The sequence below is a fragment of the Pseudopipra pipra genome, chromosome 4 (genome assembly GCF_036250125.1).
Source record: "Pseudopipra pipra isolate bDixPip1 chromosome 4, bDixPip1.hap1, whole genome shotgun sequence".
Classification (NCBI taxonomy): domain Eukaryota; kingdom Metazoa; phylum Chordata; class Aves; order Passeriformes; family Pipridae; genus Pseudopipra; species Pseudopipra pipra.
Window position 1 is genome coordinate 25,988,899 of NC_087552.1, and position 18,071 is coordinate 26,006,969.

The 18,071-nt window shown below is 35.7% G+C and overlaps 1 protein-coding gene across 1 annotated transcript in view; it reads right to left on the reverse strand.

The window, feature by feature from the left end:
* Positions 1 to 326: 326 nt before the first annotated feature.
* The window catches only part of TACR3 (tachykinin receptor 3), a 36,271-nt gene continuing 18,526 nt past the window's right edge, over positions 327 to 18,071 (reverse strand). Inside the window, exons 4-5 of the mRNA XM_064652025.1 lie at positions 6,605 to 6,801; positions 327 to 3,676 (exon numbers count right to left, since the gene is read on the reverse strand). Of these exons, the coding sequence (XP_064508095.1) occupies positions 3,361 to 3,676; positions 6,605 to 6,801 (513 nt within the window). The 3' untranslated portion in view covers positions 327 to 3,360. The remainder of the gene's footprint in view (positions 3,677 to 6,604; positions 6,802 to 18,071) is intronic.

Sequence of the window (18,071 nt, forward strand, 5' to 3'; positions counted from 1 at the left end):
GCGTGTGGAGAGGACAGATGACTGCTGCCTTAGAGACATTGCTGCTCTGAAGAAGGGATCTGTCCTTCTTCCCTCCTGAACTTTTATTTGGAGGGGAGAAGAGATCTGATCCATTGTAAATACTTATGTCATGGTAGAGATAGTTGAGATCGTGTGTATAATGTATTATAATATTTATTTGTATAGTCATTGTAATATATTCCCTTTCCCCCATTCTGGGTCTCATGTTTTGTCTGGAAAAAGCACATCTTATTCTGGTTGAAATGGGGGAGGGGGCTTTGACTAGAGAATTAGATTTTTGGAGATCTCAAACCATGACACTGGGCCAAAGTACTAGAAACTCTTATACCTGAGAAGGACTAATGTTTCAGAAGATTTTCAAGATCAGAAGACCTTTCCTGATGATGTTGAATTGTAGCTGTTTTGGAGTATTATTATGCCCCCTCAGTAGGAAGCTATCTCTGTATCTGTCTGTTCTCTTTAACTCACCTCTCAGCAAAAGTTAAGAACGTGAAATGAAAGTTGCAGTACAGACATGAGACTGCTACAGTGCTGCACAGCAATCCCCCAGAAGCATGTACTCTGTGTGCAGGCTACTACTTTGAGCAGTCTTACTGGCACAAAATGAGGATGTCCTGATGTGCTCCATGCTCAGTGAGGGGTGTCAGGAGGCCTATAAGGAATTTTATAGTGACCAGGACTCTTACTGAAAACATTTGTTCAGAAATAGTAATTCAAATGGAATTTACTGTCAGTCACAGCTTTTGCTGTGCTACTTGTTGAACTCTTGTGTAACCCTGCACATTTTTCTGCACTGAGAAAGAGAGATGGATTTACACCATGTATCACTGTAATGTTCCATTAAAGCAATGCTGTGATTGCAAGCATGGATTTCTTCATTTGTTGTACAGGAATATCCTATAACTTCAGAGTAGAATTACAGGAATGATGAGGGTATTTTTGACACCCCTAACCCACCAAAATATAGTGAGATGATTATAAGTGGATTATTTGTCCAAGAGGTCATATCATAAAACACTTAGGAAAGTGAAATTGTGTCACTGAAGATACAAGTGTGAGGAAGTCACCATTGCTTTCTTGATATTTGTCAACCAGGGATCACAAAAGTTATATGAAGATGATTTATGATGCTGTAGTGTTATATACAGCTTTTTCAAACTTATACTCTACATTTAAAACCAATAAATTCATCTCACTACAAACTTATATTGTTCAAACTTATATTGTGTATTGATGTTTGTCAACACTGAATTTGTAATAGCCATAGTTAGAAAAGACAGATTATTTAACAAGTATACATTTTCTCTATGTATGTTCCTCAAAAGTTGTGCATGAGCAGACAGAGGATTTCACAGCGTGCATTTATAATACATCACCACCAGGTTAATATGCTTAGGGTCATTTTTTTCTGTGTGTGTGCCTATCCTGGATCTTCTCAACAGAGTTGTTAAACACTTGGTGAAGGTTTTTAAGTACTTAAAACAGATTAATTAAGGGGAAAAAAAATTAAAAAATATTTTATAGGCATTGCATGACACTCGCTGGATTACTACACACTTTTAAAAAAAGAAGAAAGGAAAAGTGAGAGTACAACAATGGCATGATGAAAAACAGCTGTTTCTTTTGGGAACACAGACTGTTGAAAAGCATGGATGGACATTTAAAAGGAAAGTCATAAGTGAGCAAAGCTCTTTGCTTCAGTGGATTTAAGATCAGGCCTTGGATAGGAAAGGTGTGAGTCTGGAATTTTGATACATTTTTATCAGAGTACAATACTCTGTGACCAGGTTCTTCAGTTATTCCATGCAGGGAGGGTTTAATGTACCAAGTTCACATATTTGAGGATATTTTACCTTTTGCAGGATTTTGATTTAGTAAGTGATACCACAGTGCACTGAAATCACAATACAAATACAAATTACACTTAGCAGAATATAGCAATTGACGATACAGATGAATCACAATACAAACATGATTCTTGTTACTGGTCTCTTATGATATGCTCACTGTCACAATGCTGATCATCCCCAGTCACTGAGAAGGAGTGTGGACTAAAGCCAGCTCCAGCCTTTCTCTCTTCAAACTTCTCTTTGTTAGTTGCTCAGCTTTGGTACTGTGTTGGGTTCAGCCAGATCTTACTGCCCTGTGCTGGTTTGGCTAACGCAGGAAGACGTTCACACTCCTCTGCTTATGTTTTGGTTAACTGCTTGAGAACAAACAATCACACAACCAGCTTATCCAGGCAACTGACACAGTCATTTAGCTAAAACAAAGTCTGCTCTCTGGTCCCTTTTTTATTACATTCAGCCTTCTTTGCACTTTGCAAAATCCACTGATGGTCAGTGGATTTTGGCTGAATTCGATGGGAAAGTGTCTAGGTAATAATGCCTAGCAAGTTTTCAGATGCAGGCAGAGAAGTATTTTTACATACATCAACCTATGGAAAATTTGTGAAAATAGCCCAAATATTTTTTTTTCCTGGTGAAGGTTTCTCATACTGAAACAGGTTACTTTATCTTCTGCAGAGGAGAGTCCATTGCCACAGTGGTATTTTTCTTATATATGAATCTCCAGTTTAAAACCTTTTGACCTTTCTCAAGTCAACCAGGAAGGTTCTGTTAAGGTGGCTGGAGGCAGACCTTACACTTAACACTGAGATACAAAGCTAGAGGACATTTATCAAAGCAGTACATCCTACTGGAAGTACACATTCCATTAGAGTATAATGTTCAAAAATATGGAAACTTTGGTAGAATTTGGTCATGCTCTCATGTTTAACAAAAGCATTTTTCTTATATATTTGAAAAATTGTACTGTTGCAGACAGAGATGAACTTCATTTGCTTGCATTTTGTCTATTTGCCCGGGAATGGGGCTAAACTGTAAATTTAATAGACTTGGGGCTCATTAGATCTTCATTATAAAGACATTTTTTATCAAATCTCATGTAATTTTGTTACTGTAGAATTAATACACTCATAATAGAAAACACTGTACATTTCAACTTCAATAAGTAAAGAGGCCAGTTACACTTCAGTGAGACATAAATGCCACAGGTCAGATGCAACTGAAACAATGTTTTTTATGCCGTTGGCTTATTTTGGATAAGCCCTACAGACATTGTTGTGTATAAGGTGCAATTGTGCTTTTGGACTGAGGCATATGCATGTCTTCGAATTCCTCTTTCTCTCCAAAGCAAAAAAAGCAAAAGTGTCACAACATTTATAGCTGGGATTTGTCAGTGGAATCTGTTTTGCTTTCCCATGGTATGAATATCTAGTCCCAAAGTAGGAGACGATTGACCAGTGCTGTCCTTCTAGCAGCTGTCACTATGAAATGTTTAGGAATAAACATCTGCTGAAGTGTGCAGTGAACTGATGAGACTTGAGGCTGTGGAGACGGTCTTGGAATTCCTCTGTGAATAACCATTAAAATTCAAGTCCCTCGGAGGTGCTCTTTTCTTGTGGCTGGCGTGCATGCTGTCTCCATCATTAGTGTCAAACACCACTGTCATGCTGGACTCCATTCTGGACACAGCATATAGGCTGCTTTGCCGGGTGGGATGGAACCGGGCTGCCTTGAGCTCTAGCTCCTCATAGCTGGACACTTCAATGAAGGGGCACCAGCGGAAAGCTCGCTTGAAGCCAGCTCGGAACCTAGGAGGAAAGATGCTTGATGAAAGCCTGTGCTTATGAGACCCAGCCACATGCCTCCATCTGAAAACATAACTGTGCTGGCAGGACACTGATTCTGCTAGTTACCCTGTCCCTAGTCCTGGATGTGGTGAAGTCAGTCGGAGTTTCCTAGACTAAAGTCTGAGTAAGGTGAAAAAAGATACTGGTAACAGCTTTCAGTTTCTGATTTTCTGTATGCTTTACCTGCATTTCGGCATTGGTATTTCCTTGATAATGAATTTCCTGTCTTTTTCCCATGCCTAATTAAACAAACACCAACTTTCACCAACTGTCTTCATAGAAATTGTTTTGGTTTGACCTCTGATGAAATCTGCACCTACATTTTCATCTTTTTTCATCAACTTCATAATATTCTTTTCTCTAAAATACCAGCCCAGTTTCCAGATTCCAACATCCCTTCTCTGTTTCCCTCTTAGCAGAGATGCTTACACGGGAGTGATGTATTGACTAATAATGGTTCATTTAAAATATTTAGAAAATAATTTTTAATAATTAAAGAGGATCCTAGAAAGTTGAAATTTGACTGTGAACAATGTACAAATGGGAATTTTGAGGCTTTAGTGCATTAGTGCTTGCAATATTCGTACAGTGTTATTTTATTTCAATGCAGAGGCAGAGGTTTACTTAAAGACTATCATTACTTTTTGTGTGTAGAAGTTTAATATATTAGAAAACCAATTCCCTGTATATTTATGTGTAAGTGGAAAAAGAACACCTTTTCACCTAGACCTAAAGCTTATCAGACTTTCTCCCTTGTCTTGCTTTTCTTGTTTTGTTTCAGTAATCAGCTGTGTTGTTTATCCTGTCTGTAAGGTTTTTGGAGCAATGGTTCAAATACCGCAGTGATGACTGCAAATAAAAATTCAGATTAAATTTTCAGTGAAAATTGACTGATCTTACAGGAGTAACTTTCTTTCCTCCTTGATTTTTTCAGTTTCCCATGGGGTTCTTGCATGATGACAGACAAGCATGTAGCTTGCTCTTCAGCATTGCTCTGTTTACATGCAGTTCACATTATGGAAAGATATTGAAAGAACCTCTGATGGCAATAGATTTAGTGCGGGGAATTGTAAAACCTAAACATGTTTAAACTGTATTACTTTTCTTGGCTACTTCCATCCTCTTTCTAATTCAGGGCATGTTTTTTCCTCATCTTGAAAAAATGTCTCTTTATCTAGATATGTAAGTAATATCCTAATTAGCCCAGAAGATGAGGCTGGTGATAGGTGTTATAACTCTGTCTGATGCTAGATCCAGCAGAAGTAACAATACTGCATGAATTGATCTGACTCCCAGCAACAAGCTCTATTTTCCTACTAAATGAAAAGGAAGCAGATGTTCTGGCTTCTTGATTTCAATATGGAACTTAATTATAAGAAAACTGTCAACAGTATTTCATTCTTGCATTAAATTCTGAACAGGGTGACCTTTAGTGTTTCTCAAAATTATTGGTTTTTCTTTGGTTGTATTCTTTAATCCAGTATTTAATTTTGCAGTATATGACTGTCAGTGTAAGCCACATCAGAGATACTAATTTTTTATTAATAGCTTATTTTGTAACAGTGTCATAAAAACCTTTTGAAGAAAATAGAATTGTTTTAGAAGTTTTATGGTAGTAATTGGGAAAATATGAGGTCTCATCCTACTTTGCCTTTGATTTTGCACACACTGGAGACTGAAATTTGCTTTCTGTTGAAATTACTGGGAAATATGCCATTTGAGTAAGGGTTTTTTCTGGCATGCTAAAACTTTACCTCTTCTTTAAACAGTTATAAATTATCAAAAGGGGCAGAAGGCTGTATGAAATCAGACATTACCTTGCCTTTTAAAAAGATCATGACTGTTAATTATCACAGGTTATCTGGGAGGAAGACTCCAGTGTTTTTACACCAATAACATCTTGTCAGGATTTGTTCGCTTCATTTTAAATTACACTCCTTCTGTCAAGTATTGCATGATCCTTAGGGGTTTTTAGAAATAGTTTGCAAAATTGGTATGAAGCTTGTCAGTAATTAAACTTGACACTGGCTGCTAATTCAAAAGAGATTTAAAATAATATTTAAGATGACTTATTACTTATTAATATGAATAATGATTCATATTAACTGAATTTGTGAAATGACTTATTGTTCTTGGTGATGTTTGTCAAGTAATACTGGAAGAAATACTGAAGAACAGGACAGCCAGGATGATATTTGTTTAGATCCTGGTCCTACAAGCTGAAATGAAAAACATGAGTTCATTCTGCAATGCAGTAGTTTCATACTAGCAAATATCTGTGAAATCTTATCAAACTCAACAGGTGCAGTGCCTTTGAAATTCAGAGCATAATGCTTTGCTGTCAAACAGTTCTGTAATTTAGGTGTTGAGTAATGAGAATGTAAATATTTGTTTTATTAGCCTGTTGTACATCTCAGAGCATGGTCAAAATCTAATGGTGAGGTATACAAAACACAGTAAATCACATTCTATATTATATCCTTCCAGCATTGCAAAACAAAATTAGAGCTACAATTAGTTAGTGAACATACAGATTGCACTTTATATCACTACTGACTGTCTTTATCTTGTTATTTTAATGTTTTGCAAACCAAAATATATTAAAATGCTATAGATTTTTGAATTTTGCATATGGAAATAGGAAGGGGTGGGTTCAGAAAACTGAATTTTGCTCTGAAATTTAAATAGGCCAAAGTATTTACTGGAAGCACACCTTTGTGTTTTTTTGGTATTCATTTCAAGTAGAAACCTAAAGAAAGTTTTTTTGCATTTTGTTTTCTTTCCAACTAACTGAAAACTATTCAAGGGAATATTCTTCATCTTTTATCCCATTTAAACCATTTATATTCTCATTGAAGTTATGCACATCATTTCATAATTAGCTCTTACCTCTTATTAAGACAGCAGTAGATAATGGGATTGTACATTGTAGAGCTCATGGCAAGCCAAAAGCTGGCTAAATAGATTTGCTGAATGTATTTCCACCGGTTTAATTGTTGATAGATACCAGTGACTATGAAGTAAATGTGGTAGGGCAGCCAGCAGATGGCAAATGTCAGCACAACCACAATCATCATTTTTACCACCTGAAAGAAAGAAGTAATAATGATATTTAGCCTTTTTTATTTGGATTAGCATTTCAACATCCATTAAAAATGTTCTTGCAATTGATTATTAGAGATAGTCAAAGAAAAGATGAATATGTTTTTATATGATTTCCCTTTTAATCTGACTCTCTTAATTATTTTTTCTTGGCTGGAGATCCTCTTTTTCCTAAGAAAAATAACGTGAACATCTTCTCTAATTTTCTTTGTATTGATTCTTAAAAGTAATATATTTGCTACCTATATTTGTCTATCTAAAATATCACTTTCTTTCTGTACATCTCATCATGGAATAAGTTTACAGGTTGTTTTATTTGGACACCTTCTTTTGGCCTTTATTGACCCTAATGTCTTTTGCTGTTGTGGTCAGCAAGTATATTTCTTGTCCCCAATTATTGGATATGATTTGAGTAACACTAGGTTGTAGGAAATGAGCAACTGCAGTATCCTGTCTAATTTCAGAAGCTAACAATTCCCTTGGCTGGTGATCCTAATTTGTTGTTTTCTGCAGTCATCATAACATCTGTTAGCTACCATAGTTTCCATTAAGCAAAAATGAAGACAAGTTCTGCTTTGTGCAGGAAACACATGAAGAAAACTTGCAAGTCATGTAAAATTTTCACTCCTGTCTTTCCCTCTTCAGCTGTGTCAAGTACTAGCCCAGCTACCATTTTCAGCACAGTATGTCACACATTTACACCACAGGTTTTCTTTTTGTGGCTAAAATGAAACCAGACATGCTGGATCTGTGCTGGGAGGTCTCTTGTTCATTTTTATTGTGAATACTGAGGAATAACAGGGATCTCTATGAACAGTTTCTTTATTTTCTCTGTAAAAAATGCTGTTTCCTACTGTTTCTAGTTTTACCAGAGGGAAAAAACCGAAGAGCTAAAATTTCCCATACTTACATATCTTTGGTTAATATTTTTATAACATTTCAACTGACATAATTACATCATTTTACATATAAATGTTATGGTGCCCTCCTTAACTCATATTATACCTTCCTATAAGAAAAATAAAGCAATTTTTCATTTAATATCTGGTCCCAGTTAACATCTTTCTTGCTGGCTGGGACTGTACTGTACAAGATTTTGCTTATAGGAATACTTATTATTGCTAATATAGCTATTGATCATTGCTACCATGTACAAAAGGGACATCTGACCCCACATACAACATTATTAATATTCGGTTCTTCTAAAGCACTTTTCATCAGTTAACTGGAAATCATTGCAGAAGAAAGATTGGTATTATTATAAAAGAAGACAACACACTAAAACATAGTGTCACTTTCACCTTTGGTAAGTGTACATCTGTTTGTCTATATGTAGGCATAAATAGAAGTTTATGGGACTGTATAAGCAATTTTTTGGGGTCGGGGAACAGGTTGTGACTGTATATGAACAGACATTTCTGGACTAAACCATGTATTAAAATGAAACCATAAAAATATGTTGTCAAATCACAGTCTATCATTAAATGGCATCTCTTTTTCACTGGTTTGGACATAACTTCCACTATTCTTCTGCTGTGGATTTACACTTGTGCCTTGCACACATTTTACAGGTAGAAGACTTAACTCTATAGTTTTGCTACAATACTTAACTTCTGCATCCATCGATTTAAAAGTGCACTTTGCTGGTTGCTGTTTTTACAGATATGCCAGGAATGATAAGTATTGCCTCAACATTGTCCAAGATTTCAATAATTCCAGAACACTTGAGAGCCTAATGACTTACCTTGTTATTTAATTAGCAAATCTAGCAGTACCAGCTGTCCATGTAAAATTATTCCTAGAATTATTCATAATTGGAATATCATAGGTACTAAATGAAAGGATTTTTGTCTCCAAATTTTCAAAGTATGGACAGGGAAATCTGTATTTACACTGAACATTTCGTCTGTGCAGTGCTTGAGAACCAAAACAGTAGAATTTCCCAGCAAATAATGTAGCTTAATCCTGTTGAACACTGTGTCACTCATGCCCCAGAGAGCTTAGAAATCACAGTAAGCGTGTAGGTTGCCAGTTTGGCATACTCAGTTGTGTTAACAACATTTTCCAAAAGAAGGTTGGTTGTCTTTTCTCTAACATCCAAATTCTTATTGGCTAGTTTTCCGTTTTATATTGAAGGGCAAGGCAAGCAGTACTTCAAGAGTAACTTAAAGGTCTCCTAAAGCTAATAACCTTCACAACCTACACAAAAAATTGCATTTTGATTTCAACTGCTGCAAAAATTAACCCCAAATGAATGAAGTTTTGTGTTAAATTACTACTAAATGTAGTATTTCAGGTTTTCTTCAAGGAACCAGAAATCCCAAAATAACATTTTACGCTACAAGGAAAATCCATATTTTTTTGCTCACAATTTTAGGTAATTTGATTTTAGTTTTAAATATTTTAACTTTTTTTAAGTTTTGAAATGCAAAATACCAAATCACCCACAGAAGATCACATCTTTTCCTGCAAGATTACAGTTTTGTTTAAAACAAAACACTCATCTTTAAAAACAGTGAGATTAGTGTAAGATTTTCTTGTTGCTATTTCTGTCTGGAAATCCATGATTAAATATTGTCATCGTTATCCTGAAAGCAGAAATTTCTGAAGCAAATAGTTACACTAGATGACAAGCAAAAGATGATTTTAGATGGCCATTAGTGTTTGATTTAATTTGTGAAGTAACAAGTCACTTGAATGACAGATGGTGAAGCACATTATTTCTTAATCATTCAGATTTGCAGCTGTTTTTCATAAATATCGAAAAATATCTGAAATTTACTGTATCATTTTTCTCTCAGGTAAGGATGTATGTCTGCATTCCACTGTTGTGAATGGTAATGTACTGATAAATGTATGTTTAAGGGAAGATGTAAGATGGGGTTTAATGTGAAAAATGCTTTTTCCTGGAACAAAAAAGTGTGAATTTTTCCAGTAAAAAGGGACATTTAAAAAAAGTCAAAGTTAAGTTGTCATTCTTTTGAATATTCATGTAGTACAATGCACTCTGACGTATTTCCTTAGGAGAAGATAAGTGAGATGTTGCAAGTCTGTGTAGCTTAACATTGTTTGAAACACAGGGCAATTAGAGTTAAATTTGAAGTTAAATGCACAAGTTATGAGAGGAATCAAAGAGCCCCAATCTGTTCTCATTTCATCGTCTAAGAATGGCTATGTATTGGCGGAAATGAAGGAAAAAAATAATAAGAGAAAGCTGAAAAGGAGGGGGTTTATTCCCAATGTCCTTTTCTCTTTCAGAGACAGGCACACACAGTGTTCAAGGCCATACCTTGCAGTTTATGGCTGCAGTTCTTGTCCGTAACCTTGGTCTTTCTAGTATTGTTTCATTTCTTGATTATATCAATAACTATGAACAGAAAGTGATGTCAAGGTCTATAAACCCAGGGCACCTTGAATTTCTTTGGTATAAATCCTGCATAACAAGTGCCAGTAAACCATTAAACTCGGTTAGGGCATAGGGAAAAGAAGTGAAACAGGCTAAGTATGAATTTGCCACAAAAACCTGCTTGTCTTTTCCCAGTACATTGTGATGTTTCACTAAAAAGCCTCCAGCCTGACACTTCTCAGGTTCGACTGCAGAGTATAAAAGACAGCTTCGATGTTGGGGTTGCTTTTTGACTATTTAAACCTGTGGCTCTGAAAAAAAAAAAAAAAAAAAGAAGAAGTCCTTTTTAATAGGCTTGTTCTGCTTTACTTTTTCGAGATATTACTGTTTTTCAATTACTTTCCCTCTGTTCTGTGTCCCATAGAATTCGTTAATAAGGGTTTGCTTCCTGTGCATTAGGAAACATTTGTAAAGCAAGCAAAGAAGAAAACTACTGAATTCACTTGATTAGCTTCAAGTATAGCTGTTACTGCCACCATTTCACTACACAGCTTTCCAAAATGTGAATTGCAGTGAAAATCATCAACCTGTGTCCCAGTGGCACCATTTTCTCCTGGTGTTCTGTTCAATCTCCCTTTGTGGGCAGCATAGCTGGAGAAAAGAGTTTTTTTTTCTGTTCCAGGCAGTACTTCTGTTAAAATGAATTGTACTGAGTCTCTCAGTTGTGCAATCTTTATGCAAGTCTTGAGGCTAGATTTGTAATAAGATAGAAAATCAGATTATTTATTTTATATATTGTTTTTCATCAATGTGTTCTGCTGCCTATGTCTAAGAAAAACTATTTCTAGGAAAAAAGCGTTAGTTTATGTGCTTTGTAGTCTTGTCCATTCCTTTAAATCTTTCCTGTCCAAGTAAAGAAGCATTCTTTCGTTAATGAATGGTATGTAATGAAAAAAAACATATTTAAAAGAGCAAAACAGATGTAAGTACATTGGAATTGGAATTTAGAGGTTTGCCTTTGCTGTGAAACATTAGAAGCAGTAAAAGTGAAAAGGAACTAACAGATTCTGCTACACTCTGAAAAAGCAGCAAATACATTTTTTTTCCATCCTGTTTTTATTTTGAATGAAGAATAGCTAGAAAAAGAGTCTGATTTAGATGTAGCATTGAGAGCAGCTCTTGAAAGATCAGGAATAAAATATATTTTTCTGAGAGACTCAGTTGCTTCTTGAGGAACATAGCAATTCACATTCCAAGGCACTGATTTATCATCAATAGCTAAGACTTGGGCTACACAATTGTTTCCTTTTCAGTCTTCTCTGCAGCTCCTTATTGCCTTTCTGAGTCATCTTTGGTAGTGCTGCTTCTATAAGGTCAGTAATTTATCTTCTGATTTCACTTGCACCGATATCACACAGTACAGCTTCATTAGTTTCAGAACTTTTACTCCTAGGTGTTATGCATATGTAAATGAGAACTAAATCATTTAAGAACTCATGCACTGTAATAATGTCTTCGTTAACCCACTCATGGATATTATTTGTTCATGAATACGACTTAAACACAGTTCACAGATAACCTCTGGGACTCATAACATGTTCCTCTTTCTGCTCTGTGCTCTTTTGGGAGAAGTAAAATACCAAACTAAAATTACAAAAGGTGTTTCTCCTGACATGTAAATTCACTTCCCAGTCCTGGGCACATACATGGCACTTGTGCACTGAGCACCAGAGAGAAGGGAACACCAATATGTCTTTGCTTCTCCACAGTGCTTATTTGGAGTAAATTGTCTATCTTTTGCAAGCAGATTGGGATGCAAATATGACTCTACTGGCATTTTTACAGAGATAGGACTGATTTCTGAGATACTTTGACAAGCTCAGGGATTTTCTGTTCTCTTTTAGCCTATAGAAAGGACATATTCTTAATAGCTGAAGGAGATGCAAGTTAGGGAGGAGAAAGAATGGGAGAACTTGAAAGTCTTTCAGTCAGGTAAGTTCCTTGTCAATTCCAATTCTCAAAATAGTTTTATTCTTCTGACTTATGCTTTCCATCTGTTTTTCTCAGTTGTTGAAATAAAGAAACTGCTTTTCATTTCAGTTTGCATAATCCCTTGTTGCAGACAGAATTCACAATCTCTTGTTATTTAAGCTGTAAAGTTCAAAAAAGATACTACGTTCTAGTATGAAGTAGCTTTGAATCAGATTGCTGTCTTACAAATGCTAAAATGTGGGGTCCCCCCCAAATCAAAGCAATTCTGACATTTTTTATGAATAGCCTTAGCCACTACAGTTTTTAAATTATGTTTTCCCAAAGTTGCATAGAACACAGGTTTGGCAGTGACTTTGAGATTCTCTCAACATGTCAAGAAATATCTGCCCCATTGCAGAAAATGGGTAATTTTTTTCTCAGAGTTTTATTTTTGTGGAGAATACATGATTTTTACAAGCATCTGATAGGGGGTGAGGAGAAAAACTTTCAACAAGTCTTATGTTACTTTTTCTGAAAAGAGATGTCTCAGTTCCTCACAAGAGATTGTTGGATATTAGGCAATATGTTGATGTCTGCTGCTCAGACTAAGAGCTTTTTTCTCTAAGTCAGAGGACAAGTAAAGGTAGATGGCCTTGTATCATTGGCTTGGTCTTCAGAATTAAGTAGCATAAATTTCTAATGTTCTTTAGAAAGCAACTCTGAGTGGCTGTTGTGGGATTGGCATTACTGGACATGGTTTTTCACCTGAGATCTAGTTCTGAAAAAAGAATGAAAAAGCTGATCTAGTGCTTTTATATTTAAAATTCACACCATCACTTATTTTACAGTACTTTCCTTCCTGACCTGGAAAGAGTGATGGAGCACGCTTCACTTCCATGCTCCAACCAAATATGAGACTTGGTGTGTAGGAAACAAACCAATCATATCTTCTTTTGTTTACCAATAGGGATAGTTGATTCTGAAGTCCACTTTCTGAAACAGTTCTGAAAATGCCGTGGGACCTTTAATCCTCATTGAAGGCTCTCCCAGAATCTGGCCAATTTTTTAAGACTCCATCTGAGGGAATGGCACTAGTGATGCTTTCTTTTGGAAACTGGATCTTATGTATTTGACAGTGCAATAAACAATTAAGGCTATGATGAATTATGCCAGTGAATTATGCAAAAGTTCCATACCATCCTACACGTGGTTTACTTTATATGGGCTCCTAATAATGGGAACTGTCCTCCTGAACCTAAAATGAGATAAGTACCTTTGGTTATCTTCCAAATAGATCACAGGCTCTTATTTCTATATAGTCTATATGGAAAGACTACAGTATTTTTGGATTGTTTTATTTTCAATTTATTCACCTAGGGGAATTAAATCAAGGATTTATATAATTAGAAATCATTTGAATGTTTACTATATCTCTCTATAATTTTGGCACAAGGACATCATGGGAAGGAATGAAGATTATTTAATACAATGATTGAAAAACCTCTTTTTTCTCTTTTCTGTTGATAGGAATAAAACTATGAATTATTCCTAGAATGTACTTGTTTAAAATGCATGGCAAAATTCTGTTGAAAAAAGCACAGTTAAGCTATTTTTTATTGCCTTTGTAATTATGCATTTGCAATGGTAGTAGCATCTTCCTTTTCAAAGGTTGAAGAAAAAGTATTTTTTACCACCTAAAAAAAGCAAAAAAAATTAATATTGTTGCCCAGTCTATTTTCATTTTAATTGAGTTCAAAGAAAACTGTTGACGTCAGTGATGTTGAGGTTTATATTTTGCATTTGATATGCCTAGTTTATTTTTGTTATTCCACAACTGACTGTAAAAGCTTATGAATTTATTAGGAGAAGTAGACTTGTAACTCACAGAACATTTTGGAAATATTTAGTCAATAAAAAGTATATGTGCTGGTCAATTTTAGCTAAAAAGTATCGGGAGTGTCATTATCCTGGCGGCATCTGCTGTTTCTGCTTTTGTGCAGACACTTTAGCATTGGTTCAAGTATTAAAGTATCCACATGACTTGGGTGTAATGGTCAACACACTGGTTGTTACTGCAGTGGTTTGATACTCCTGTGGAATAAGACAGAAACTGCCCCATGCCAGGGTGGCTGAAACTGTTTCCTAGCAAACCCACTCTAAAACCTGGAGAAATCAGGAACTATTTCTATTCAACCCAGAAAATGAGTAATGAAATAAAGGTGCTTTGAATAGGTTATTTACAGTGTTGCAGTACAGAAACTTCTAAAGTATTAAGCACTTGAGTTAAAGGAATGAATTTGTTAGGTGAGGGTATTAATAGACATAATACAGACAATCCTCTGTGTGTTGGTGGTAATTTTCATCTGCTTCTAAGAAAAGCACATTTGGAATATTGCAGGTTCTCTGTGGTTCAGCTCCTGTCACCATTTGTGATGTCTCTGGGTTGTTTCCCCTGGTTTCTTCTTTGTAAGTTCATGCAGTAGCAGGAGGTAAATGAGGTCTCTCACACTAAATCTTAAGGCAGTAGTCACATGGACTTCTGCTTTAACTCAGGAAAAAAAACTGCGCTGAAGTTATGTTTTGTTTTTACCTGTAATGAATGTAAAAATCTGTAAGTGCAATACTGGAACTGAAGTTCTGTTCTGCTGAATATACAGGTCTTGGCTCTGCAGTCCTCCAAAATGACAGATCTGCATCAGCTTTCCTGGGGTTTTCACCACACAGATGCTGGGCACTATTCCAGAAAGCTCAACAGACTCAAAACGCATGCTGAAATTAATTTTTTCTTGACTTCTCTACAGGGAGTCAATGAGGAAGGGGCTTCTTATGTGCTCTCTCTTATCTGTGTATGTGAGTACATTTATTTATTTATTTATTTATGCACCCATACACACAGAGGACTATTAATTTGGTCATAATTTAGGATACGTAATGGGATAACTTAGTCAACAGATGGATGAGACAACAGAAGACCTTTTGAAGTTTCCAAAGTTTATTTGTATGCTGGTGAAAAAATTTGCATACAACTTAAAGAACACACTTTGTCCTGAATGTGGGATTTTAAGGTTATCTGTATGGAGGATCAGGTCCCAAACTTGTTCTACACAGCGAAAGTGAAGTCTGTCTTAAAAAAAACCAACTCCATAGTTTTAAACATGGAGATCATAATCTCCATGCTGAATGTGCAAATTTTGAAAAAGAAACGTTTGGTTTCATTTGTCTTTCTGGTAGGTATCTTGGTTTTATTATTTTAACATTTATAGTTCAATTCAGCAATGCATTTGAAAACACACTGAGTTCACTAATATTGGAGTGAAACATTGTTACTTCCATTCTTAAAAATATGAGGCATTACTAAGCAGAAATTTTTGCCCTATGACTGTGCCTAGACTTAATATTTCACATCAATTTTCTGCCGCAAGTGGTCAGAAATATAGAATTACCAAGGGGAAACATCACAGAAATTCTAAGTGCACAATTCTGAGCCTAATCACTGACCATGCAGAACCAATTTCTTAAATCTGCCCCTGACCTGGAGTTGCTGCCACCTGTTCAATAAAAAAAATTTAACCAGAAAACTTGCATCAGTCTGTCAGTAAATACTTAAACTGCCAAGTTTTATGCACAGTATAAAGCCATGTTTAGAATTTACTGTGTTTTACTCCCCTGTGGTTGCTGCTTGAAGCACGGATGATAAATGTGGAGGGATGTGTTCACAGTTCATAGCTGAGTTTTAGGAAAACTTGGGACAGTGAATGGAAGACGCCACTGTTGCTGAGTATGCTGTAGCTATTTGGTAGATAGAGACAGAGCAGGGCAGCTTCCAGTAATTTTGTTAGATTTCACTGTGTTAATCCTGTTCAAAAATGATCAGGAGGTCTGACTTTATTTTTACTTCAATAGGACAACTTGTTCAAAGTGTGGGAAATTATTATAAAGAGAACAAATTCATGGAGGAAGAAATCCTAAAGAGGTGAACAGATGAACCCCTGGTTTTGTGAGTTTTTTCCCCTGAAATTCCAAGCTGACAAAATAGATCTTTAAAAAACATTTTGGATTTAACATGCAATGATAATAATCCCCCAGTATCTCATGTCCCAGACTTCTGAGGCAACTTCTATGCATGGGAAAAGTAAGACTATGAAATGAAAATTATGATACACAACATTAAAAATTACTTTGATTATTCTCTACCTTGTCAGTAGGTTTTGATCCATATACTCAGTAATGGAAAGGGTTTAACAGAACTTTTTAAAACTTAAAACAAACTTTTCTTGGTTTTTTTTCTTATGCTTTCTTGTCCATCTGGAAAAAAGCCTCTGTGTGTGTATGCATTTAGGAAGGGGGTCATACATTGTAATTAATGTGTTGTTTGTGCAAGAATTTAATTATTGGTAAATAAAAATGTCCAAATCAGACTTTCCTGTCAATACTTTATATTCTTCCTGAGATTTTTAATAATCGTGGGAATGTATTACTGATCAAAAGGGAAAAGATATCTTCTTCTGCTAGTATTTTCAGCAGACAGATATTCATATGATATTCTGACCCGCATTACCCTTTTGAAGCTTTAGTCAAGCTTATGAGAAAATAAGGTAAAAAAACCCCAACCTATTCTGCAAACTTTTAGCTGTAATAGCAATTACTCGCAAGTAGTGACTTTGACTGTTGTGTTAATACCAATCTGGTGAGTCTGACGGGGTATGGGACAAATGCTCAAAATGTTAGTGGAACACTAACATTTGTGGTCTGGTCCAATAACCTATTTCATGATCAGTGCTCACGGACACAGAGCCACAGAGAAGAACAGCAGACAGGATAACCATCAGTGCCTCATAGAAAGCATGCTAAAAAGTATGCCACGTCCCCTTGTGTAACTGCATCTACAGTGTTACAAAACCAGCTTTAGGCTTGTGTAACAGTTTGTGAAGTCAGGCTGTAGCTTTACTAGGGTTGGTTTGAATTTGCCATATTAGCAAAGCTATTTCATACTTCCCATAAATTGTCAGAGTTAAGGCTATCGTAGTGAGATGTGCCCTGAAGCAGAATCAGAGGAAACCTATTTTTAGTTATTTATTTTTGTAAGTAATTTTACCTGTGGCATTTCACTACTGAGCATGATTTGGGAACCACTTTGCACTGGAAAGGTAGTGGAGAGAAAAATTTTTTTTGTTAGAAAGTATTAAATACTAATAATATTAATATTTAATTAGTATATTATTAGTATACTAATAATATAAATATTAAATCCCTCCAAATCAGGATATATTCTCTAAATGTCAGCCTTGAGATCAGCCTCAATTAATGTGTTTACTGAGGAGTTTAGTACAGCAAAATAAGAGCATGTCAAATAAGTTTGGTGAAGAGACACTTCTGAGCAGCTTTGCTGCTACAGAAGTGAGGCAGAGGAAGAACTTGGATGTTGACGAACTGCAGAAGCAGAAATGTCACTTCACAGTGCTGGTCATATACTTCATGTGGTACCAGTAGTGATTGTGTCTCTAAGGGGGTGGTGGCACTGACAGATATCACAGAGCAGATAACTGCAGATTGGTACTGTGCTAGTTTTAAGGATCATTTTACACTGTTCTTCCATAGGTAGGATAGTATTCGGAAAATTTCTGAGATTTGCTGAATTAAGGACTAATAAAATTTTCTGCTGTGAGTAGTGGAATGAAGTGTTATAAACAAATGAGGGGGAGATATATGTTATTGATTCATTATAGCACAACCATGTCATCAGTTTAATGAAGCGAAAAATGAGATTTTAGGATGTTCCAGATGAGGCATTCTCTGGAGAACAGGGAAGTGTTATTACCCCTGTCCAGGACAATAGTGACACTACATTGCTGGCATTCCTTGTCTCGTTTTGGTCACTTGTTGAATACAGATGTTGGTATATAAAAGAAGACCACAGACACTTGTTTCATTTATATA